Below are 25692 nucleotides of genomic sequence, written 5' to 3' on the forward strand. Positions count from 1 at the left end.
ACGAAGTAGTAAATGGGTTAAACCAGGTTTTGCTTAGTTAATTTTTCAACTATATAATTATTTACAGTAATCCTCGAAGTCTCGATTATTACTCGTCAAAAACCTTGAGAATTTTTCTGCGATATCTCTAAGATTGGTTTTAATTTTGCCTTGTTTGTGTTTCTGCAAATATTATGGTGACCTCATGCTGTGAAAAAGGGGTCCAGTAGCCAAGAATTTTCCGCACAATGTAAGCCGACATATTGGTTTATTAAAGAGATCAGAAATGATTTTTACATCATGATGACCAATATCTGAGCAATAAAGGACTTAAAATTATCTATTAACGCTACTTGGATCCGTTTAAAATTGCGCAACTTTTAACAATGTGCACTTAAAATTCAAACTACAATTTTAATCCCACGATTGAAAGTACGCGACCACACAAAATCGTGGGCGCATCAGTTTCACTCGAGGGGAAGCATTTTGCTGATAAATTTAGCAATAGTATTTTACTTCCGGGTCACGCTTATTGTTGCTATTTTTAAACCGAATATGATGAAATTCTAAGAGGAAATTCTACGAAGTTGGTTGCAAAAAGATTGTCGACGGCTCTTGCTTTCCTCAGAATTCCTCAAAATCTGCACTCTCAAGTCGAGGCTCTCTCCGACGGCCAATCAAATGCGATGTTACCGTTACGTCACAAGATGCAAATGAGTAGAGCAGCCATCTGCTGATGTCTATGTGGTGGTGGTGTTGAACATTTTATATTCATATATTGCCTCAAAAGTTTATTTTGTTGTCCACGGTTCGTGCAGATATTTCTTTCCATGGCATGATTCTTCTTCTAAGACCGAGTCATGGCTCAGGATGTTAGGGAGCCATATTTCGACGAGACAGGCTCGACACATTCGGTGTCCACCGCTAGTGATGTTCATGAACAGGTAAGAAGGAACGAACGAACCGACTTGCTAGCTTATTCCCTTCATCGATTTTTGCCCTTCACGACGCTTATAAGCGAAATCGAGAATTGTCTGTCGTTCGTTTTGATATCTTGAGTTAATTTGTTACGAAGTAGTTTTCCTAACTCAGCTTTTCTCGTTTTGTTCAGGGCTGGGATCGACCTTACCCGAGAAGAATACGATCTTATAAATCGCCGGACGGCTACCGAAAGGTACATATATACTCTATTACCTCGACAATAAGTCGAAATTGGGCCTATAGAAAATGTTATAATTTGCCTGGGTTGTGACGCTTTAAATATACTGAATGTGTTGGAAGATTTTGTCGCAAAAATGGTCGGAGCTTCGTTGATTTCAATCGCTTAGCTCGGCATACTTGCATATTAATACGTGAAAAGAACAGACTGGTGGGTTTCACAACAGTCAGATTTTTCGCGTTCTTGCATAATTATTTTCCCAGCAAGCTGTTGTATACAAGAATTGAAACCCTGTAGAATCTAGTAGTTGTGGATTTGTCCTTACAGCGGCAAGATTTCTTTGTACGATGATCCCTGTTTCGATTAAGTCACCTCGCGTGTTGACGTTCGTAGACATTTCATTGCCTTTATTTTATATGGCAAAGTAGTTCGACTTTCATTTCATTGCCGTTGTGGAAAATTGATTCTTAGATATATATTTAGGCAATAATAAAACATCTTCTGGACGTTAATCGCCATTAGTTGATGGCCGTTATAATCCTACAAACACAGTTATTGCTTTGTAGCGAGCTGGCTTTGGGTCATTTTGCCCAATTCAAAACAATAATTCAGTGTTCGTCTTGATAATAATTATGATGGCTATTTCAGAACAGCTCTGATACAGGGCTGATCGTTGATTGTTAAAGAGTATCTGCAAGTCAGATCTGCTGTTCTGTGGAAGGCGTGTGTCTGTATAACATTGTGATTCTTGTTTATGTTGACATCTTTCAAGATCAGTGTTGTGGATGGATCTTGAATCATGACATACAATGAAAAAGCGTCACATAAACTTCAAATGGACATTTGTCTTCCTCAATTATTTCCAGAAGGGATATCTTTGTAGTAGTCTGTTTTTTAAAGAGTTTCTCTCAGTGACTCCTATGCAATTTTAAGTTATTTGAGTCTTATGAAAATCAAGTGAACATCCCAAGATTAAATGGTCAAAATCCGTTGGATCTGAACGGCTTTGATTTCAAAGTGAGCAATAAGATCTCAGTTTTGATACTCCGATTAAGTGTGATTTTGATCTTCATACAGGCAAGCTTAAGTGTCTATTCACAACTGAATAATATGGGAAGAGTCCACCTTGTAAGGTCACAACATCTAATTTGAAAAATATAATAAATTTATATGGTTATGTCTTTCTTCTTGTTAGAAATATAATGTTTGACATGCAACTGAATACTAGCTGTGCTTTGGTGGTACTCAAGGGTAAAGTTTGTCTACGTTAGCATTCAGTTGACACGAGGTTACAAAATTGCTGAGTGAGCAATTTGGTCAGTGATTTTTTTTTCTACATATCCCAACATGTTACTTCTTGGTCTGATAATTTTATTATACAATTAGCACCACTCAAATTACGTTCAGCAAAAGGGCAAAATAGGTTTTGAATTGTTGCCATGATATATGCAAGTTGGCATTAATTTAAGGTTTTTAGTAACTTGACATGCAAAAAGTCAAAATTGTGTTCTGCTTTTTATTTTGTGTCTTGTTTGAAATCATGGTGCTTGCACATGTGTAATCGTTGACTTAAAAGCCAATTATACTTTTGAGCTAATCCCATCATTTTACTAAAACAATTCTCTCTCTTGTGTTTGCCTTAAGCTTGAATTAAATTACATTAGTCATGCTCACTTAAGCATTTTTAATGTGTTATCCATTCCTGACTGCAATTTCGGCTTGAGTCTTCTTCTGCATTCTGTTTCTCAGATTTATTTGTGTTCTGTTTGCCTGAGTGTGTGTGAGGAATATCTCACAGGCTTGAACAATGAAGATCTCACCTTGTAATGAAAGTATAAGGGTTATGTCATTGAATTATTATCATAATGTAATTATTATGTAATACCTGAACTGCGACATCTAGTGTCATCCAATATTGATATTTCAGTGTCTTTTAAGGGTATTATAAGGCTTTTGTGGAGTGAAGGAAGTTTATAATAAATGTTCTCCTAACATTTTGTTCCATGTGTATCAAAATTCATGCTTATTTCTTTAGTTTATTGTGACTTGTTTGAATTTGTTGTTGAACATGTAAACCTGACAAGCAAAAATTCTGTCTAATTTCCATACAGTTCTTGTAAGGTTCAAAGCCATATTATGTACACAAGGGTCACTTCCCAGTCATTGCTTTTTTTCCAGTTTCCTTTTGTCTGTTTGTTTGAAATACCTTTTGACAATTTGTGTTCAACTGCTGGTAGGATCGATACAGGAGTTCTTAGAGTTACAAGTGTTTCTCTTCTCAGATACATCTCTAGGTTTAAATATTTTCCACACATACCTGTCCATGAGATTCTGTTTCTCCGCTGGCAGTTACACAAAATCTTTTCCCCTCCTTTTACACGTTCCTAGTGATTAAATGAAAAGCAAGTCTAGCGCCATATCAACTTGAAAATATGCTACCATCTCAAAGTTCCACAGTTTGGAAAAACAGGCTCTAAGACATGCAAATAAAGTGCTGTTGCATTCTTGTGTGGCAGACGAATGGCATTCAGTGTGTGTGAATTCAATCTGAAAAGTGCATCATTAATACAAGGTTAAAGGTCAAAGAATGTTTCTATTTAATGGACAGTTCACTTCTAAGCCCATTCTTCTCTCTTAAAATGTTCTGTTCCATTTGACAGTGTGCTTATGAGTTCATTCTTTATTTCTTTTTCTGTATTGATATTTCTGTTTTGTTAAAGAAAGGTTGAGGTGGTCTAATTTAATCTAGGCTATTCATAGGCAACAAAAAGAAGGGAGTATTTCTTCTGCATGCATGTGTTTGTGACATGAAACCTGATATTTAGATAACATGCTTGAGCAATCAGCTGACAGATAGATAGAAGATAGTTAATTTTTATCAGTATATTTCAGGATAAATATCCATTGATCAGCTGAATATTAAGCTACACAGAGCATCAAAAAATATTGAAAAAGTGACACCCTAATATGTTCCGTTCCTCTAGAAGAAACAAGGTGAAGATCATATATACAGATTATGTTTCACTTGGTAATGTTAAAACCATATGCATGATTCTTTGTGTCGGTAGAATTCATAGTTGCTAGTAGTAGCATTGTGCTTATTATTAGTGCTGTGAGTTATATTTATATATAAGCTGATGATTTGGAAGATTTTGTTGAAGCTTCTGTACATGTATTTCACCTACTATATAACATTCAGCTGGACTAAACTGAGGAAAGTGTTATTACGATTTGTGACTTATGTATAGACTGTTATCTGATGAAATGTGTATGTAGGACTGTTCAGTTTTTCTGTGCAATGTTATGTTTAGAGCATACACAAAGCCCTTCCTATAATCAGTTCTTTGCTTGCAGTCTTGAAATGTAACAGACCTTTAAATGTACCCATTATGGATAATTTTCATTGCTTAGTTCCTCTGCTTTGCTCTTAAAGACTGCAACCCATCAAACAAAGATCATCATTGAATGTGAAACATAAGGTTAAAAATCTGTTTCTTGTTTTCTTGCAAGGGTTGTTTAGATTCCTCTGTCTGCATTATTTTTAGTTTCCTGTCCAAATATGATGTGCAAACATGTAAAAAACATTATACTTTTGCCATGAATGTTTGTACTTTTGCGTCTTATATCTTTAGCATTTTCATGACACTTTGCATTGTTTAACCAGTCCTTTTATCATTCTGGACAAGGTTGATAAAAGAAGAACAATAACAAATTATTAGGTTAAAAGTAATGCTCTTTGTTTACGTGGCAATCTGATTTCCTCTTTATTTGATGAAGAATCTTCTGGACTTCCATGGCATAGCTTCATTTTCTGCTAGAAGATTCTAGTTTGTAAAATATTTCACTAACAAGTATGTGAAATGTTCTAAGCATTTACAATGAACCTTTCTTAAAATCAAGAGGCAAGCGAGCACACAGGTTTATTTGGTTCAGCACTGTTGTAGTCAATCCGTTCAGTGTTTTGCTAACAGCTGTTTCCTTTATCCATGGCTCAGTCTGCTACTAGCAATCTACTGACTGTTCCTAAAATTGTAAGTAAATTTTTTGTTGTTACCTTACTGTTACTAAGTGTCATCACTTTGTAAGCAAGTTGGAGTATTGCAAATGTTTCGTCATTGTGGATACATGTACTGTACATATTTGTTTGTGTGCCATTGTGGTCTCCACTCTCCACAGTTGAATTAACTACTTTGCTATCCTTGATTGAAACTTGAGCAGATTTGCAATGTTCATTGGAATAATATGTTATCATGTACATGCGCCATAAAGCTATCATTCTGTGTTTAGCAGATATAGTTTAATAACCATATAGTTTTCGACTTGCCTCATAAATATGATTGTCTAAACTATCACAATGGATTATTAATACAGCACAATTATAACTGTACGTGTATGGCTCATTGTATATTTCATCAAGGTTTATATCTAACTAGTAAAATTTTGTGTTTGTTTGTGTTGTCCTGTGTTAGAAATGAGAAGCTTTGTTCAGCAACAATCACTTAGAACTGAGGTTGCATGAAATGAACTTTGCAGATGTCACAGTGACTTCAGCTCCAAATGAGTTTGGGTACTGAAAAATCTGTTCATGTTTTCTTGACAAGAGTTGTTTAGATTTCCACATAACATTGATTTGACTCTTGAATCCTTGATTCCAGATTCTGTTTTCAGTTTGATCAAAACATTTCTTTCCTTATGCAGACCTCATTGTTAGGCATGCATATTTTCACAACTTTATAAAGTTGCCTTGTCTCTGTTTCTCTTTCAGTCACTCATTACTTTCCTGTTGTGTTTGATTGAGAAGTGCATGTAGAATGTTTTGTATATATATGTACACCAATTTCTCAATGTTGAGCAACCAAAAAAAATTGTTGAAGTCCACTGTTCATGTCTGTTTTGCATGATATATGAAGTATGTTGTAAGGAACATAATGTATAATTGAATCAAAATATAGTATCATAATATTTCAACAACCATAGTTGAAATTGTAAGAAATTCACACCCATGTCTACTTATTTTATACAATGCAGTATGCCTTTAGTTGTGATTTCATGGCTTGTTTTGTTAACTGTTACAGTGTGTATATGACTGAATGGCACTCTTGTTTAATATGCAAACAAATCACACAACTAGGACAAGGTGTAGATTTCTGCTGTTGGAGGAACAGAATAAGTGGAATGTCCTCAACATTGTTCTCCATGGCTGGATGTGGGTGCTATTGTGTGTTGGGGTTCATAGTTTATAGCCATCTTCCCACCCTCCACCCACCTGACCACCCCTCTCCTACCCATGCACCTGACAACCCCACTCCCACCCACCCACCCATGCAAGTGTGACAGAATGTAAGAGGAAAACCTTGTTGTAGCTTAGTTCAGCTTCAGTAAATGTTTGAAGTTGTCCTTTAGTAGCAAGTTGGGTTGATAAATAGATGATTCCATTGAGGCCTTGAGCTACTGTTATTCTTTTAATTCCAAGCTTTTGCTGATCTACAGAAAATATTTCACTGTGCATGATACAAAAAGTGGTGTAGGTGGCATGAATAATTAGAAAATATAATACAGTAAGGGCAATGGGTTGTGAAAATCTGGTGATAGCAACCCACAATGACATAGAAAATCAGAGTAGCAAGAACAAAAGATCGAAGCAGTCCATTTTAAACTAAAAGGTCTCTGAGTTCAATACATCCTTCGCAGGATTTGAGTTAAGGCCCACCAAGGCTGTGGTTCAAGAAAAATTACAAGGAGCCCAAAGGTTCCTAACCATGGAATCCTGGGTGCCCAGCACTGAAGCTTATATGAAAAAAGTAAGTTTTTTCAGTCGCCCAAAGGCAAAGTTAGTTGCCTGTGGCACCCATACGCTTCTAGAGCACAACCCCAGCTTACAATATAAGCTTTTTTGTTTCCAATGGCCACACTGTGTAGGTCCTGAGACTATTCTAAGGACATGTTCATTTATTTTCAATTGGGAATTTGTCTTTTAGTTTTTTAGTTGATTTCTTGTGGTCAGTCAGTTTCAGTCACATTTGAGAAGCCAGCATGATGGTGTAAGGTCATGTAACCTGCAGGGGTGAGCTGGGCACTGGTCGCTTTGACCTGCTATGTGACATGTTTTTGTAGGAAGAAGCTTGAGGTTGAAGTTAAATGACTGCCTGTGAAAACCAATTGCATTCCTGCTGAACACAGTATTGACCCCCTGTTGACCTCCCTGGCACTAACGTTATGAGCTTGTTTTTTGTTTGTTTGTTTTATTTTTTACCATTTAAATATAATTATTTACAACATATCAATGTATAAGGCAAGGAAGCCCAGGGAAACCAATAAGGCTTATGTAAAGGATTACCTTAAAGATACCTAAGACTTAACAAGAGAATAAAAATGCTGACATTGGTACACATAATGATCATAATTTAAGATTAAAGCTGCCAGCAGTGATTTAATTAGTACTTGAGGTCACTAATGTCACGGATGTTTATTGTAATGTTTTTTAATTATAAAACCAAATCTTTCCTATATTTATAGCAACAAAACGTTGCTCAGGAATGCGCACAGTAATGTTTGGAGTTGACTTAGATGTGACACAAAGAAAAGAGGCTGTATGCGGAGCACTTATTAAACAAACATACATGATTGTAGTGTCAAACTCGAGAAAAATAATATAAATTTTGGGACAAACTAAGATGTTGGAGCATTTACATTTACATGTTCATGTGTTTGTAAAATACTTGGAAATTGTGAAGTGTGATTTTAGGGTACATGTGTATGTTTCTATTAGTTCAAATCCCTTTAGTGTACTTTAAATTTGTTCTTGTTCATGTACAGTATAGGTAAAATACAGCTCTAGCCTTGTGCCAGTTAGGGCTTGCTTGCAGCCTAGTTTGTGTTGTATATAATTGTGTACATATGAAAACTCAGCATTGCCAGCTCACTGATTGATGTGCAATATACAGTTTCTTTCATATTATGCTAACTTGAAGTAAGAACAAATTTCACAACATAAATGTTTATGTTTACAGTCTATTTTTACAAAAGCCCCAAGACACATCAATTTTTTGTGTTTTACCATTGGCCAATTACCTATTTTACCTATTTTTGCACTTGATAACAAACTTTATATTATTTTTATTATTCAAGAATTCAATTGCGTATGTCCATCAAATATTACAGGTGTACGTGTAAAAAGATTTCATTTTAGGCAAAATGTTTTACACCAGGCAGGATCAAGGAGGCATGGTGGCCTCATGGTTAGTGCGCTCGACTCTGGATGGAGTGGTCCGGGTTCGAGCCCTGGCCGTGGACATTGTGTTGTGTTCTTGGGCAAGACACTTTAATCTGACAGTGCCTCTCTCTCCACCCAGGTGTATAAATGGGTACCAGTGAATTTCATGCTGGGGGGGTAGCCCAGTGATGGACTAGCATCCCATCCAGGGGGAGTAGAAATACTCACCTAGTTGCTTCTTGCTACAGAAACTGCAATAAGCTCAGGTCACTTGCCTTATATGCAGACTTAAACAGGGCTCTCCACTGACAGGCATTATCATTAATCTCTCAATGTGTTTTAGATTTTTTGTTTTGTTTTGCACATGTCTAATAGGTTGGTAAAGGCAATTATTACAATAGTATACCCAGGACTCTTGTTTTGTATTAGAAGATCCATAATTACTATGGTTTTTAGCTAAAAAATGTTTATATTACGATAGGTTTACACAAACTTTTGCGTAACACATTGCCTAGTATAATGCTGAATTCTGTCAATATTTATTGCAACATTAAGAAAATGAGAAAAGTTGTGGGCAGTTTAGGAGAGTGACTGTGGAGTACAAGTTTTTTAAGGTTTTACGGGAAGAACTTTTAATATCTATGTGTCGAATATAATATTTATTTTACATTGTGGCATTGTGATAAATAAACCTCATTTGATATTGTTTGTCAAGCTGTTTTGTTTGAAAGATCAGGTATTCAATATTTTTCTCCATCTAACTTGTAAAAAATTCTGAATTTTTTGTAGTCAAGGTTATTTGTGGTGGGTGTGTTTCAATGTGTTGCGTTTACGCTGGTGAAACCCAGTAAGTTTTGCCATGAATCTTTGATGTGAGTTGTTTAGCAGGTGGCTCTTTAAACATTCAATTCTTGCATAATTAGTTCACTAATGTCCCTGTAATTTCTTGTTAGTGTTAATATTACTAGCACAGATCTGTACATATTAGAAAACCCTTCACTGTTGATTTGAATTAAGATCTACCTTGTGGTATAGTGGCTTTAAGTTTTACTGTCTTTTAAGATGGCAGACACATCTTTGTTTAACTGTTGCTTTGGAAGCAAAAATTGCTTGTATGTATGAATTTTTAATGATAGTATTCTGGTGGCATTAAAGTGCCGTAGATGTTAACATTGCACTGGAAACCTGTTTCAACAAAAAACTTAAGCATTCCTTCATTTTGCCATTGTTAAGTAATTTTAGGAACTATGAGTTATGCAGAATTTTTTTACAAACTAATTTAGAGTTACTGTCTGAGAAGTTGTGAATCTACAATTCTTGTAAATTATTACCTGCTGGCAAGCAGAATTGACTGTGATATATCTGTAGAACCAATCAGGTTCACTGAAATACATGTGTTAATATAAACAGGATTTGTAAACTATGTGTCGATATTGCAGCTGGAACAGTCCACATCTGCTAACATGCAGGATGTTGCTACATAGCAGAAAATTATTGTCGTGGTAAATTCATGTTTCTCCTGAATGTTCTAAATCACATGCATCTCTGAGCTGTTGTGATAATTACAGAACAAGTATTCTCTGGAGAGTGTTTCGAGGCACGCTAGGACAGCGCTGTAACTTTATGCTTGACTGTGGTTTCAGCGCTGCCAATACAATTTTGTAAAATAGTTCACTTGTGCCCAAACCAAAGGATTCCTTGACATAAACTCCTGTTCTTTTGCTGCATTCATCTCCTTTGTTAATGGTAAGTTGGTGTTGTTAGTGAGTGTTATATCTAAGACTCAAGTATCAGCCTGTGAAATCCGTATATTTTGGCTCAGTATGTCATAATCTGTATAGTGCATTGTTTTTTCCTTATCTCATTGAAACAACAACCACAGATTGCAGTTGTTCTTAAGGGAGCTTGTGGGAAATTTATGTAATGGGAGATAATTTATTGGAGAATATGCTATATTAAACAACTGTTCTTTGATGTTTTTTGCCGTTGTTTGACACAATTACATGCAGAGGTTGGCAAATTAGCATAACCTAACAGCCATGTAATTGTTTGTTATTATATGGTTGATAAGATACCTGTTCGTGTGTATTGCATAAGCTACAAACATGAACAGGAATTTCAGTTGAGAAATGGTAATTTGAAGCTTGTTCGTGAACTTTTACCAGTTAATATGTTTTTCTATGGAACATTTTGTATTGTTGATGTTGTCACTATAATTTAAGCTGTGTTTCCTACAGGTCTCTGTTGGTTAAGGCTGTTTCTAGATACACATGTAGATGATGAAAAGTTATCATATTCAACATATTATTCTGCTCTCTGCATTTAAGGTTTTAAGACTCAGAAACCATTTTAGATCAATAAAGGCTGTGTTTCATGACATGTGGGTCCTTACTATGGACATTGTCGCTTTTTGCGAGTTGATTGACATTTTTTAAAAATTATTGGAATCTTAAATTTATGCCAGATCTGATCCATAGTAGATTCTACTGCTTAAAATCATTTATCTTGCTCATACATGTATGTGTCATAGATAGTTCTACAGTTGTACATGTATCTAGATGATTGGTACTTCGCATTACCTGATTTATATGTTATTCAGCTGGCATGTGATAAATTTATAAAATGTACCCTTTGTGTTTCACCTGTACCTATCAGATAAATTGTCCATGCAAGTCATGAAAAGGAATTTTGATGCCTCTGTTTTGTTAACTGTTGTTTTTTGCAATGTTACTCTGGGCTTAAAAACTTTATGTCGTTCACTTAAACTCAGTAATTAAAGGCACAAATGACTCTAGGTAACACAGACAATTATTTGCTATTGGTTCTTTGTTCTTCAACCTGTCATAAGAAAAGAAATCAGCTAGAATTCTGGATCATTATGAAATTAAGAATTACTGGTTGAATTATCTTTGTATTTAGTAACACATCAGGGCTGTGCACATGATGCATCTGGATGTCATAGGTGACTAATTTTTTTTCCTTTGGACGACTGGAAAAACTTACTTTTTTCAAATAAGCCAAGTGCTGGGCACCCAGGATTTCATGGTTAGGAACCTTTGGGCTCCTCGTAATTTTTGTTAGACCACAGCCTACTGTAGCCTCATGATATTTGTTCTTGACCAAGCAGTTTGACAACCATGTGGACTCCTAAAGTAAAGTGTGACTTGTTAGATAAAAATATTGTAGTACTGCTAGGCATAAAGATGTATGCATTTCACTATGTAGAGCTTTGGGTATTCTGGGAATCCACAGGCCTCATAATAATGGTTACACACAATTGAAAATGTAGCTAACTTTTAGGATTTCTATCTTTCTGTTGTTGGTCTGACAGTCTGCCTGGCTAGCTGTTAGGTTGTCTGCATCTAACTGTCAGTCAGTGTATCTTTCTATTAACAAACAAGTTCAGAGGACCAATAACTAAAAATCGACCAATCAGGAACCTTGCTCCAATATTGACTACGTATTAGACAGGGCACTGTTCCAAATGATCACTCGCTGCCACTTTTGGTGATTTTCTGGTTCTTTTGTGGCTTACTCAGTTTCCCAAAAGAGTTAATGTACCCAAAACAAATTCTTTTTCTGTTTCTTCTAATTCTCTTGTCCTTCTTTTCTTTTGAGAACACCAAAAACAAGAAAATGCCAACTGAAGTTGAATTTCAGAATTGCAGACTAGAAGTTTACAGTGTCTTTCCAGTCCATGATTGTGGGATTTTTTTGTAAACATTTCAGTCATGTAATAAATCTCTTATAAGCAAGCTTGGTTGAGACGGCAATGGGAGAATATCAGCATTTGGTCTTTTTTGGATAGACCTTACCGTGCTCAGTCCGTAAATACTGTCAAGACCTCACTCCCATATTCTCTTAGTAAGGCCCTTGCACTTGGTCAGTAAGGTTCATAGAATAAACTCCTCATTGGCATGTCTGTGTGTCCTGGCCCACTGTCTTCTTACTGGTCTGGGTGTCTTTCAGTCAATCAGTCTTTTTGTCTGTTGGTCTTTCACTCTGTTTTGGCTGAGTGTCTGTCTGTCTGTCTGTTGGTCTGTGAGACGTGATGTTTAATGCACTTAATTGTATAGACATGTAATTTTGAAGCACAATACTGTATAGGATTTATTCAGAATTGTTTGACTATGTCAGTGATTACAGCACTAAACAAATCTGTTAAAGGTTATAAATAGTTTTTCCTGTAGTAAAAACTCACACACTGAATTTTCACTTTAAATTGTTTTAGTTATATTATTTATTATTAGTTGTGGTAATTATGCACTCTACAATAGTATGTTGGTCATTAGAAAAAGTTCTTTTTTTGATATCATATTAGCTAGCTTATATCCCTCTTACACTAGAAAGTTGGCAATGGAATTCAAAGTTCTTTATTCTTAAATACAAAGTAATGTAGTTTACAGACTATGAAGCCATTTATGGGTAGTTTAAAGATCATTTATTTCCAGTTCATTTTCATTCCAAAGTTGGTTTATAATGCTATCAAGTGGAGTTTATTTTACAATCATGAAATTTTTGACTTCCAGAAATCTTTACACTAACACTGAAGCACGTTAAATGAAATATTTATGACATATTCCAGCATTGTTAACATAAATTATGCCATTTCTGTAGAAGGCGCTGTTGTAAGCAAAAGTTTGTTAAGAGATTTCATTCTTGAGGATTCCTTGACATTATTGTGAAACTTGTAAGAAAGATTTAACACCGGAAAGCCCATCGATAGAGAATGTGGGAAAATGTTTATCATAAATACATTCAGTGTGTATACAAAGATAGTGTTTGCACTGTATTTATGGTTAAAAAAAGCTATAGATGTGTGAAATTTAGCTAGTCAAATGGGAAATACAAATTATTTAGAGTGTTAGGATGAAAGAGTGCTACCTATCATGGGAGCAAAGAATTATTTTGTCATGTATTTTTCCATCCACATAAAACATTTAGGAGTTTTATATTAATTCCAGACAAGCCCCAAATTACAATTCACAAGGTTGGGAGCTGATCAATAATTGATGCTGAAGATAGGCTGGGCTGATTATAAGACTTTTAGTGGTGTATTTTCCTCTGAAGTCATATCAAGTTTAAGCTAACAGTAAGAATTAAGCAGTTCTTAGCACAAGAAAATATCACTTTCTTCTCCAATTTACTTTGAATTTGTTTTTAAGAAGGCTGCTGAAAGTTCCCTTGTAAATATTAAATAGGTGATGATTCACATCTGTTAATTAAGCTTCAGTTTTTTGTTTTGCCCACTGTGCCTTGTGATTTGTCGAAATGAAAATTGTAATACATGTAGATTCCTTTGAAAGAACGTGGAATAACCATTGTTGTCTTGGTTTGCTGTGGCTCAAGTTGAATAATATCTGTTAACTTGAAAAATCTGCCTCCTATTATTTCAAAGGAAGTGCTAAACAAACTGTGATAAAAATTGGAATCTCTCAACTTGAATCTACGGCGTGTATTCTATGTTCAAAATTTGTGCGAGGACATTTGGATAAAAGTGAAGTCAGACAGCAGAAAGAATGGTCCAGTTTATGTGATGATGCATGTTTGGTTTTAAAGAAGACAGCAGTATCCCAGTTGGTGCTGCTTATAAGGGAGACGGGTTATACAATCTTTATTGTCTGGGCTGTACATCAAATTATTCTTCAGAAGCCAGTATGTTGCTTCATGACTGGGTGAGTCAGAGCTTGTTGTACTTTCGTCTTGCTGCATGGCAATGTCTTTTTACTGAATACGTTTAATGACTAAAAGAATTTATTTCACAGCGTTGCAAACATCATTATAGTTGGTTTTGTTTTTCAATTTGAAGTGCAACTTGAAGTGTGTTTTGCTACGGTTGATTGAGATCATTGAATGAGAAATTTATTCATTTTATATTGATATGGGTTTTAAACTGACTAGCAACGTTAGGTGCAAGCTTTTAGATCCAGCTCAACACTTGTGATTTTTAAGGTATTCTCCAGCAAATGGTGTGAAAATCTTTGTATTGAGAAAGAATATTTGTTTGTTTTCACTTTGAGGCACTCAAAGTGTCAATAAATATTATTTTGTGTGTACTTGGGTTGTGTCATGTTGTGGATGTTGAGGGTGACTGTAAACTGTAGCTGTATTTTCTTGTAAAAAAATAAGGTTTATGTGAAATATTTGAGGTGTCCTCGTTACAATAAATGCTACACACAGTCCTATGATGCTAATTTGAAATATTTATGTTGCATTAATTGACAAGTTATTTGAATGTTGTTCTAAAGCAACATGCATAATATTGTTTGATTTCTCAAAAATTATGGCCATGCATATTAAGTATTTTACTGTTTGTTCAGTTAGGCAGTGAATGGAAAAAAAGAAATACTCAACTCTGAATTGTGTAACGTAATAAAATAATGCTAATGTTGTAGATTGATGTCACACTTTGGTAGAAATGCATATATTTTTTCTCTTATTTTAAATTGTTATAAATACTGCATATGTCAAACATGCATTTTTAACATTTGCTGATAGCTTTAAACATACATGCTTTGGTATTTTGTACATTGTGATTGGATTATTTGTAGTGTATTTTTTTTCTGTTTTTTTTTTTTAATTACCTTGAAGCTTTTGATCGGTGGGTTATTTTGATTTATTCAGTATATAGTTGCAAAATTTTGAGTCCATGTGAATAAAAAATGAAACACACTGTTGGCCTGTAGTGGTTTCCAAGCCACTAATTCTCTTTATTAAAAGCGGTTAGATATGATTCTCTGCTGAACAGAAACAAAAGCATTTCACTGAAAAAGAATTTTAAAAATGTCAATTCATTTGTACAGTACGGTGTGTGATTGTGTTATCATTAGAGAGGGGTGAACAGTGTCTCTCTCTCTCCCCCCGCCCAGGTGTGTAAATGGGTATCGGCAAACTGCTAGAGCAACCTGAAAAAATACCAGGGGGGAAGGGGGGGGGGCTTGCTTAGTTTTGATAGACCAGTACATGTATCAAATTTAGAGGGATTAGTGCTACATGTACTTCTTATCACTTCATGCTATTTGTCCCTGGGGTAAGCTTTGCTTTGTTCCAGCATAAACTATTCCAACTGTAAGCCTTATTGATTTCCAAACTTAATAGTTACTATTGTTGATGACACTTACAAACTAGTTTGTAACATATTTTGCAGGAAATTGACGGTGGCCGAACATCTGACACCAGCAGTCTAGAAGAGGAGAGAGAGATCTCTCGACGAGATTTGCAAAGGAGAGCTTTAGAGGCCCTGGAGGCTGCACGGGTAAGAAGAACTTGCAGTGTTGATAAACATCTGATTTCTCGTCACACTAATACACTAGTCACTAATACAATAGTTCAAGGTTAGCGAGGTCGTGTTCCTATTGGTATCAACTTTTTCAACCCCAACGGTTTAGGTTGATATAGTTGATGTTTCTCAACAGAACACTTTTCCAACCTATTTTGGTTGAAATGCGGTAACTCCTGGGAATAGTCCTTACACAAGCTACAATCATGTGAGATAATCACGCAAATGCTTTTTCCACCATTTCAACCTGGTTCGAGGCTGGTTGAAAAAGTTGATCAACTAAACCAACTAAAAAAAGTTTTAAAACCCCAACCAACCTGACTTAACAGTTGATCCCAATAGAACATGTCCTAAATGACCATCAGTCTGTAGCAGACATTACATTACATGCTGTAAATTCTCGTCTTTAGTCCAAGCAAGTGGCATTTGCCGTGAGAACAAACATTCCTTATGATGGAAGTGCAGACGATGATTCTCCAGTTCACGGAGCAGCCGTTTCATTTGAAGCCAAAGATTTTCTTCATGTTAAAGAGGTAAGCTTTTTAAAAGATATACTGCATGGCAGCTTGGCTGAGTGGTTAGGGTTCCAAACTTGAAACCTGTAAGTCTCAGGCTCAAGTCCTGCTCTGACCTCTAAGCTGGAGTTGTTTAAATCCTTTTATGATGCAAAAAAAAAAGCTACACGTTTACCTGGCAATGACATCTGAAGATGTCGAAACGTCGTATATTTCTTTCGCTAATATTTGTGTTGAAAATATTCCCTGAAGCCTTACTTATTTGATCTCTTAACAAATTTTATTTGCAGAAATTCAATGACGATTGGTGGATTGGAAGAGTAGTAAAGGAAGGATGCGACATTGGGTTTATTCCCAGGTAAATATCATGCTCTTGTCAGCTGTAAGGTAATTTTCAACTGCACGCAGTTTGGTATGTTAGTCTCATTAACTGAATTAGTGGCTGACATGAATGTACACTCTATTCAGTGGTTACTCCAGCACTATAGCTCAAAATATTTTTCATATCCTGGGTATTTTGAGTTAAAAAGGGTTAGACTTTGTCTAATTTTTGATGAACCTGTTGATTAAATGGTAAACTTACGTGTGAACTTAATTTGCAGCCCTAGCAAGTTAAATTCACTTCAGCAGATGGGTTTGAGCAGTGTCGGAGGAAAAGGAAGTAAAACAGCTACAAGGTAAGAGTGGTAATTCTATCCTGTTGATGTTGAACATTGTTGTTGTTATGTGAAGTTCTTTATTATTATTATTTTTTAAAGATATTTGAAATAATATGAATACAATTTTTGTGATTTTGTTTTGTTTGTGGTATCTTTTTAGTAGGTCTGGTAGTGTCTTTCAGTTTGAGGGAATGATGAATCAAGCACAATCTCCAACAAATACATCACCCTCCAGGCAGTCATCAACATCAGGACAAAGTAAGTAGTAACTATTTATATTGTATTTTTGACTAATTTAGAGCAACTACCAGGATTTTCATTAAGGGCCAGATACGATGCAAATTGACGGGCTGCAAGAACGATTTTGCCAGCCTTGTTTGACCTTCTAGTGGAAAGTTTTTCTTAGAAAGAATTTCAGTTCAAATAGTTTTGCCTGCCCGTGAAAAGCAGTTGCCACCCTGCTGTAAACATTAATGAAACCTCTGGACTACATGTAGTAAGAATGCTCGACTAACAGACAAATTTATCCTTCAGTGTGACAGGTACAAATTAACAATCTCATTGTACTGCTTTGTTATCTTAGGCAAGACAACTTTCCTATTTCAAATTGTTGACTTACATTTACAAAAAAACATGGTTGGCCAGGGGATAAACTTCAGACAATTTTGCACTGTAACACCTGGCACACAAGTTGTAAGAGTGACCGTCTTTGGTTATCTTGTCATTCATTTCTATGTTACTGTACATTAATGTGTCGTTTCCATTTATGATAGTTGACAATGAAAATGGTCTGGATTACGACGATGAACAAAGCCCGTCAAGTCCAACTAACAAATCCTTGCCAAGGTCAGTGTCAGGAACGACGGTCTCCTCCCAAGGAACACAGAGTGGAAAATCCAAAAAGCCATTCTTCAAAAAGGTACCTTGAATGTAATACTGTTTTAAAATGTTGGTATCATGGTATTAGTTACAAATCACTGTGCTGTCAGCTTAAGCTAAGGATTTGGCTCTATTTTGTAAAAAATAAAGGTGCACATTGACATTTTAAATATTAGAGACTAAAAATTCCACATTTATGCCCTAAAAGGGATTTAGTACATGTATACTGTTAAATTTCTGGCCCTATACCCACTTAGGGTTATGGTCAAAATCTAAATCTATACTGTTAAATTAAGTTTCTTTTCAAGGTGATCTGGTAAACCAGAGATTTTATTTTCCCACTAAACATTTGCCAGATTGTGGTCCCTCTTGTATTGTTCTGTTTTTCTAATGTTCATTATGTTTCTTTTTTTTTCAGCAACAAGAACAATTCTCACCTTATGATGTTGTACCCTCAATGAGGCCCATTGTGTTACTTGGACCTTCTCTAAAGGGTTATGAGGTCTGCATTTTCCTCAATTCCAACAACAGTTTAAACACCTATGGTGCCTTAAATTTACTTGACCTTACAGAAAGGTCCCCTATTCATGTGACTTGAGTACAGACCATATACTTAAACTTGGTCAAAGTCAAAGACCGGTGAACTAAACCTTCAGCATTAAGCATTTTTTTCCTCAAAGTAGTTATTACTTCATGCCTGTACAACTTTCATTGCGTTTGTAAACCATAGTGCTGTTTGTGACTTATACAGTGCATGTAACTTTCCTTGGAATTCTCCCTAATGATGAAGCTTTAATTCAAATGGAGAAATTTGAATTGAAATTGCAGAGGAAAACTTCTTTACTCTATAACATAGTTTAAACTGTTAATTTTCTTTGTGTCTTGATAGGTCACGGATATGATGCAGAAGGCTTTGTTTGATTATATGAAACACAAGTTTTCTGGAAGGTAAGTTGTTTTGGATAACACCAAGTTATCCAGCCCTCTGGGAGAATTCGGAAGGTGAGCCAGCATTACTCACAGCTTGTGCAGAAACCATCACTGAACTCAAACGCATGCGTACAATCCGTACGAGAGTTTCTACTTCCGGTTTTTGATTTCGTCCGATACTTCGCCCAGAGCTGTTTCGCGTTTGGGCACCACTGACCGAAAACGCGCGGACTCTGGGGACGTGATTGATGTCTTTCACTAGCATTTGTTGCATTGTTTCGAGTACAAATAAGTCTTGTTAAGCTGTGTGCTGTAGTAGGTTACACGTGGTATCATTCGAACAAACAAACTCATGATATTTTTTTTTTGTTTTACAGGATAACAATATCGCGTGTTAATGCTGACATAACTTTGGCGAAAAGGTCAACTCTTTCGAATCCCAGCAAGAGACCAATAATAGAGAAATCAAATACTAAATCAGGACTTGGTATGGATTTCTTTTTCTCCTTCAGTTCTTAATTGTATTCTGTGAACTAACATTGCTTTCCCTCCAGAAAGAAGAAAACTCTCGTCACAGGATGTTAATATTGTATGAATGTAATCATATAAACGCGAGTTGTGTGAGTCCAATTAAGGATTAACTTTTTTTACTCGTGATATTTGAAAGTTCTTTCAAATTGCACTTGTTTTTAAATGCTCGAACTTCCATACGACTGCTCATTTGTTGTATGCCTGAGAAAATTACGAACGTGCGCGCGTTAATTTGTACTGCTCTTAGCCAATCACAATGAAGTGATGATCACAATCTTATAACATTTCAGTAACCAGTCTAATGCATGTTATGTACCGTACATTCTTTACAGCTGAAGTACAGCTAGAGATTGAGCGGATATTTGAATTGGCTCGAGGGCTGAACTTGGTAGTGTTAGACTGTGAAAGTGTCAACCATCCAACTCAACTCTTCAAGACGTCTTTAGCTCCTCTGTTGGTCTACATCAAAATCAATTCACTCAAGGTAATTGCTGTCTTGGTACCTGTATTCCTATAGTTTTGCAATTTTATGAAAGTCTGATTTTGTAGTTCACCTACGCCGCTGATGAAGATGGTCAAAGGACTCATGTGACCTAGATTAAAAGAGCTACGTCACGGTTTGCTTATCTTGAAAGTTTAGCCTTGCTAATTTTTTGCAAGTTCGCCGTTGTAATCCGTTTTAATCTTCTCCATCCTTAGCCATCCTTGTTCCTTCATGGTTTATTATTATCTCTTTGGTGTTTTGCTATCTTAGTAAACTACTATTTTCATGATTCCTTCAATTTAAAGGTAATCTTGTACATGGGCAAAATAACTCAAAATAACGTGACTGGGCTCTTTTAAGGGATCCGGATTGAAATTCCTGTGCGTTTTAGCGCGATCCTTTTAACATTGCAAAAATTTGATTTCGCATAAACGAAAGTGGCTTTTTTAATAAATGAAATGTTGAACGAATTCTCCAAATTCGTTAAAATTAAGTGTCTTGAAATATTCCCCTTCCAAGTGATCCAATCTCCAGTTGTTTTCTTGAGGAAAGGAGGATATCTCCAACTAAAGGGAGATCACCCTATGTTCATGTCTCAGATGAAAAATCAGTAAGATATTGTTGTCGTTTTCGCAGGTCTTACAAAGGCTAATAAAAACACGTGGCAAGTCACAGTCTAGGAATCTCAACGTTCAGTTGGTGGCGGCAGAAAAATTAGCACAATGCGGTGACGTGAGTATGGTGGACCATCTTTAAATGACTCTTCATGTAGTGTACCCTAGTCTGTGACCATTCAAATGAAAGTTACTGAGCAGTACTTTCATTTGGTACTGTTTATTATGCTGTACAAGATGGTTCTAACTTTTGAGTTTGCCAGGGTGTGACAAGCTCTTTAGCAGTGCTTTCGTGCAATTTTTCAGATTTTACTTTGTTTCGTCAATTTTGTGCCCTGACACTAAGTGTAAAGGCATAGTATATGGAGACAAATGGCGTAAACTAACATGTGAAAATTGTTTTTTTCACAAAGGATTCTTATGATCTTGTCTTGGATGAAGCACAGCTTGATGACGCTTGTGATCACCTAGGAGAATTCCTCGAGAGTTACTGGAGAGCAACACATCCTCCAAACCAACCAGGCAGCAGGCTGCCGACAGTCCAGCCTTCTCCATCAAGTCAGCAGTATCACACCGTGGACTCAAATGAACGGCCCAGTGTTTACCTGTGACATATGTAGCGTTGCATTACAAAGCAACTCTATTTTGCCCGAGTTCAATTGGACAGAATTTACTACCCAAGATGCATTGCATGTGAGGCTAGTCTATGTATTCATGGCCATTGGGGAGAAACAAGGTAGTGAAGAGAATTGAGACATTTCACAGTACAGACAAATCCAAAAACTCACGGAGTTAACATTGAAGTGTACAGTGAAAGTGTTACGTTGCCGGGTATCCCTTGAGGGAGCCTGGGTCGAGATGTACAATGTAATATGTAATGGCAAGGCAACTATCATACTCAGCTGCGGATTTGCTTTGGAGAAGACAAATGGAATAAGCTTACACGAAGAGTGCATCACCCTACACAAGGACTGCTAAGTATTTTTACCCATTTGTTAATAGTTTATGGACTAGAAACTAGAGGATCTAGAGAACCGAGTGCATTGCGCGCGGGATTAGAAACCAGTCAAGCTGAAGGTTTGTGTCAAAATCGTAGTTAGGAATCCAAGAAATTTAATCGATCGTGGAATGGGTAGGACTAGCTGAACGTGTTATGTGGATGAAGTTACAGAACTTTTTCTGTCAACTAATAACGGGTGGAAGTCGTACAGCCATCGTTGCTAATGCAAGCACTTCTCTTGCCTCTTCTTGTCGGTGTTCCGTATTGTTAAGAAAACTACATATGCAGGCACTAGGCTTTTATATTATAATGCTTGACCTATCATTCTTACTTCTCCAAGTAATCCAAACAGCTTGCAGAAGGTTTCTTGCTGGACGGGTGTTTTGCTAAACTGCGACAGTGGCAAAACTGTTGGAGAACACTAGAATTTGTGAAGTACAAGAGGCGACAAATAGGTGGCAATTTTGGCACAAGTAATTCTCTTCGTTCTTGCAGTTGGCTAGTTAAATAAACCTTTCTGTAATCAGTGAACCCTTTTAATAACTCACTAGCCTGGATAACGTGGTTCCGATTTTTTAAAGCATACTGCAGTACTAGTGTTAAAGTGCAAGCCATCTAGCACACTTCACAAAGCCAGTCTTCTTTCTCCCCTTGCCCGGAAAAGAATTGTACACAATCGTAGAACAGTAGTCGGGAAAAGTAATTATCTAGTGACAAAAGACACAAGTATGGCTCAGAGCCACTTTATTGTTAACTATTTTATATTGTTTTAAGAAAGCAATGTGGTTCCTACCTACTTACAATGAGAATTTGCACTTCTTTGTTATGTAACATAGCCTTTACTTGTGACAACAGCGTTTTTTTATAAGTAGAGAATATAGTGAGTAAGTAAGTTTTGAGCTGAAGAGAACGATTGGGCAAAGGGTACTTCTCTTTTGTGCTGCCAAAGGTTCAGTTTTGTAGCAAATTTAGCCATCGCCAAATTCTGTTCCACTTTAGAAGTTAATTTAAGCTGTTCTAGATGCGCAAGGCACTGGGTCTAATTACTCATTTGCCTGTTAATAAGACGTTGTAAATGTTTTTCCGTAACAGGTAGAGTAGATAAGTCCTTTTGATTTGCTTTTTCGTAAATGGTTGTGAATTCAGTCGCTCTGGTAATATTCCATAGCTGCACGGGTGAGATATTTTTACTCTGATGTAAGTTTAAAATTATGAACCTCCATAAGTCTGTGCGCTAGTTATTTCTTGGAGGTTTTTGTTGTATAGCAGTTCTATTTAACTTAGCGCTAGCAGATAAAGTTATTTTTAAAGAGATTGCCAAACGTAGGTTATCGCAGAATGGCATTGTACAGATATATTTGTACAGACGAGGCGAGAAATGAAAGCTTTTTGAATCTGATCAGGGGGTGAAACAATTTCCTCAGTGTTAAATTATTCATTTCATGGACAGCTAAGTTTTTTTGTTTGTTTTCACTACTTTTCAATAATTTTTCAATAGTAAGTTTGTATGTCTGTTCTGCCATCACAAGATATCAAAATCTAAATTCTCCTCTTAATATCGATGTTGAGCAAGCCAACGCTTAGTGAGAAATAGTGTATTAATCACCAGAGAGAAACTCTCCAACTTATCGTATTGCAGTAAATTTTCGCGTCAACTTTATTTCGCGATTCGGGAAGAGCGACACCAGAATTTCGCACTTTTGAGTAATTGTTTTGAAACCAAAACATTTTTCGAGATTGTATGGTAGAGATCAAAGATTAAAAGTTAAAAAGCTTGTCGAAAGGAAAAGGAAGAAGTTTGAAAGCTTTTAAGAGAGGTAGCGACAAACATGAACGAATTTTCGGATACCGTGCGAAAATGCGTCTGAAATTTTAATTAAGTGAGGATGGTGGTACGGGAATAATTGGTCTTTAATTGGCATTTAGTCGTGTGCCTTCTAATTTTCGAGCCAATTTCGTAATATTAACATTTTTGCCATTACTAAAAATTCCCTGTTAAGAATTTAGGAAGTTAATTTGGAAGTTGATATCTTGAAAGGTTATGTGCTTGATGTGATTTTAAGCAAAGCTCAGCGGGCCATAATGACGCTTCTTTATACGCTGTGACTTGCTATAATTTTCTTGTACAATTTGAAACTATGCTGTCCTTGTCATTTGTATTTGTAAAGCAATTTGTTTAACACTGGGAAATATTCTGTTACGCTTTGCGAAGGTATATATTTAAGTGTTAGGATAAATCTAAAAATATAGTGCTTTCTAGTTGACTGCAGTGTCGAGAACTTGGAGCAGCCCAATAGAATTAGAAGGTCGTCATAGCTGATTCACAATCAGAACTGTATCGAAGTTCAATAGACAAATAATTATGACAAAAAATTATCAGTAATATTATATGAGGTACGTATATTTTGCCCTGATCGTGTTTGCCAAAGTATGGAAAGTAATGAAATATACGTTTTTATCCCACTTTTGAAATAATCTTTATTATGAGACTTTGCTGTCTCAACACATGTAATAGAGTTTTTGTTTATCTCTTGAAAATGGCGCCTTCGCCATTCACTGCTATTTAAAAAAAATCGGTAGACAGTACAGCTTACAAAAACACTGGAACTAAAATTTTTGCATTGCGGTTTTAGCCAGGTTGTTTCTCTTACTGTAAACAAATGTTACGGACATCACTCTCTTAATAACCACCCCAGAGAGTCAGTGCCGCTCGCGAGCTGTGATCGTTGAAGTACACAAGGAAATATATAAAAAAAAACACTGGAAAATATTATTACACAATTCAAGCTTCCAAGCTTATCAAATTTGGAATCTGATAACAATTTTCAAGAAGATTTTAGTGAAGCTTCTATTGCATGACGGCATCGTGCATTTGGTTTCAAAATACAATTCTGCGATCTTGTCTACCAGAACAATCTTTACGGCGTGTAACTGTACTCGTGCGCGGACTCTCTGAGTGGTTTGGAGTGGAGACTAGAGACTAAGTCACTTTATTGAATGTTAATTATTGTCGTGCCTCCTTAAGAAGCAATTTGGTTCTCTGTGCAATGCTCAACAGTGATTTGTAAATAAATTTTCAACACTTAACATGTTTTGCTGTTTTTCTTCACTTCCAATAGCTGGTTTTCACATAACGTCAGTAAAATTCAAACTACAGAACTATTGATCTTCCTGAGATTTTACTCTAGTGATATATAAGAGCAGCTGAAAACTAATATTCATACAAATTTTCGCTCCGAATGGGTTCTTGGTTTTGTGATACACTACGCTTGAATTTCCTGGCCCTATACCCACTTAGGGTTATGGTCAAAATCAAATCACGCTTGAATTTCAAAGTTTTTGCGTGACGCGGCATTTATATCACGGCCTAGAGAGCTGTAATGATGGTTAAAAAAGTGACTTATTTCGGGGAATTTGGCTATCTGAACAGTTCATGTCTTAGAAAAAGTATTATTTTAATGTTTTAGAGTTCCTCGAAGGATAAATTCACGCTTTTGTAGCAAAACTCAGTGACAGATGTTTCTGTTCGTTTCCGGCCGCCATGTTGGTGCCCATACGGATGGGCACCAGCATGGCGTCTCCATACATATCTCTTTAAATTTGGGTAAAAAATTTCTCCGCATATCTTTCATAAGAAATATTGCTGTGACCAGAATCTCGGCGAGAGTCTTTGCATATTTGCCTTCTTTCATTTCCCAGATTCTGGACTTTATCTATTGAACGGTCTTGATTTTTATTTTGATCTATTTTGAATGGCGTGACACTGAAAACCAGCAATATCGCGGAGAGACGCGTCTTTCCTATGTTACCTGATTCCTTTCCTAGTGTGCCCGTGTATGAGCCTGCTTTCCGTGTGTGTTTCTTAGTACGATAAATCGCGCGTTCTCTTTGCGTCTTCTGGTGTCCCTCTCCCTGACTTTCCTTGTGTCCGTCCCACAATCCCATTGGGCCGCCAGTGGCTTTTTTCCCAGGCCTCCGCTGGTGAGGTAACCCGTGCGTTCCCACGTGGTTTTCCTTCTGAGTTCTCAGGCGAAGTTGTTCAGTGTCCCGTCGTACCTTCCCAGAGTGACTCTGGGTTCTCGGTTTTAACGGGAAGGCTCTGCCTCGAGGTCCAACCCCCACCCCTTTTGAAACCCCTTTCTTATACCTTTATTGAAAAAAGGTACCCCATTCAAATACCTAAGAACGCTGCCGTAATTTGTAACTGTTGTGACTGGCTCGTATTATAAATAAATCACCTAAAAGGTAAGTTATTGTTATTAACTCGTGTATTGCGATAGCAAGTGACGAGTTGTAGTGGGTGGTCAGACTACGCAAATGATATGCAAATGAGAGGTAGCATTTGCCGAAAAAATCTCCAAGAACACCATGGTCTTGCAAGCCTTTAAAGCTCTTGATAACGCCAGATTATAAGTTTCAACAGTGTGGAATCCACCACGAAAAATCCTGA

General features: G+C 36.4%; 1 protein-coding gene across 5 annotated transcripts; it reads left to right on the plus strand.

Annotated features, from left to right (window-relative positions):
• The first annotated feature begins 240 nt into the window (after positions 1–240).
• LOC145469154 (voltage-dependent L-type calcium channel subunit beta-2-like) lies at positions 241–24329 on the plus strand. Of its 5 annotated transcripts, none has more exons than XM_081452853.1 (14): positions 241–923; positions 1091–1153; positions 15499–15606; positions 16041–16163; positions 16436–16503; positions 16748–16822; positions 16968–17062; positions 17578–17723; positions 18102–18185; positions 18573–18631; positions 18991–19100; positions 19477–19628; positions 20265–20360; positions 20656–24329. In XM_081452853.1, exons 1-14 carry the CDS (start codon positions 840–842, stop codon positions 20851–20853), a joined length of 1461 nt encoding a protein of 486 aa, XP_081308979.1. In that variant the 5' UTR covers positions 241–839; the 3' UTR covers positions 20854–24329. The 5 variants fall into 5 exon arrangements, with proteins under 5 accessions (XP_081308979.1, XP_081308977.1, XP_081308981.1 ...); XM_081452851.1 differs by having other exon boundaries at positions 250–923; positions 16965–17062; XM_081452855.1 differs by lacking the exons at positions 241–923; positions 1091–1153 and adding an exon at positions 1164–4132 and having other exon boundaries at positions 16965–17062.
• Positions 24330–25692: the final 1363 nt, after the last annotated feature.

This window comes from Orbicella franksi, chromosome 15, assembly GCF_964199315.1.
Source record: "Orbicella franksi chromosome 15, jaOrbFran1.1, whole genome shotgun sequence".
Taxonomy (NCBI): domain Eukaryota; kingdom Metazoa; phylum Cnidaria; class Anthozoa; order Scleractinia; family Merulinidae; genus Orbicella; species Orbicella franksi.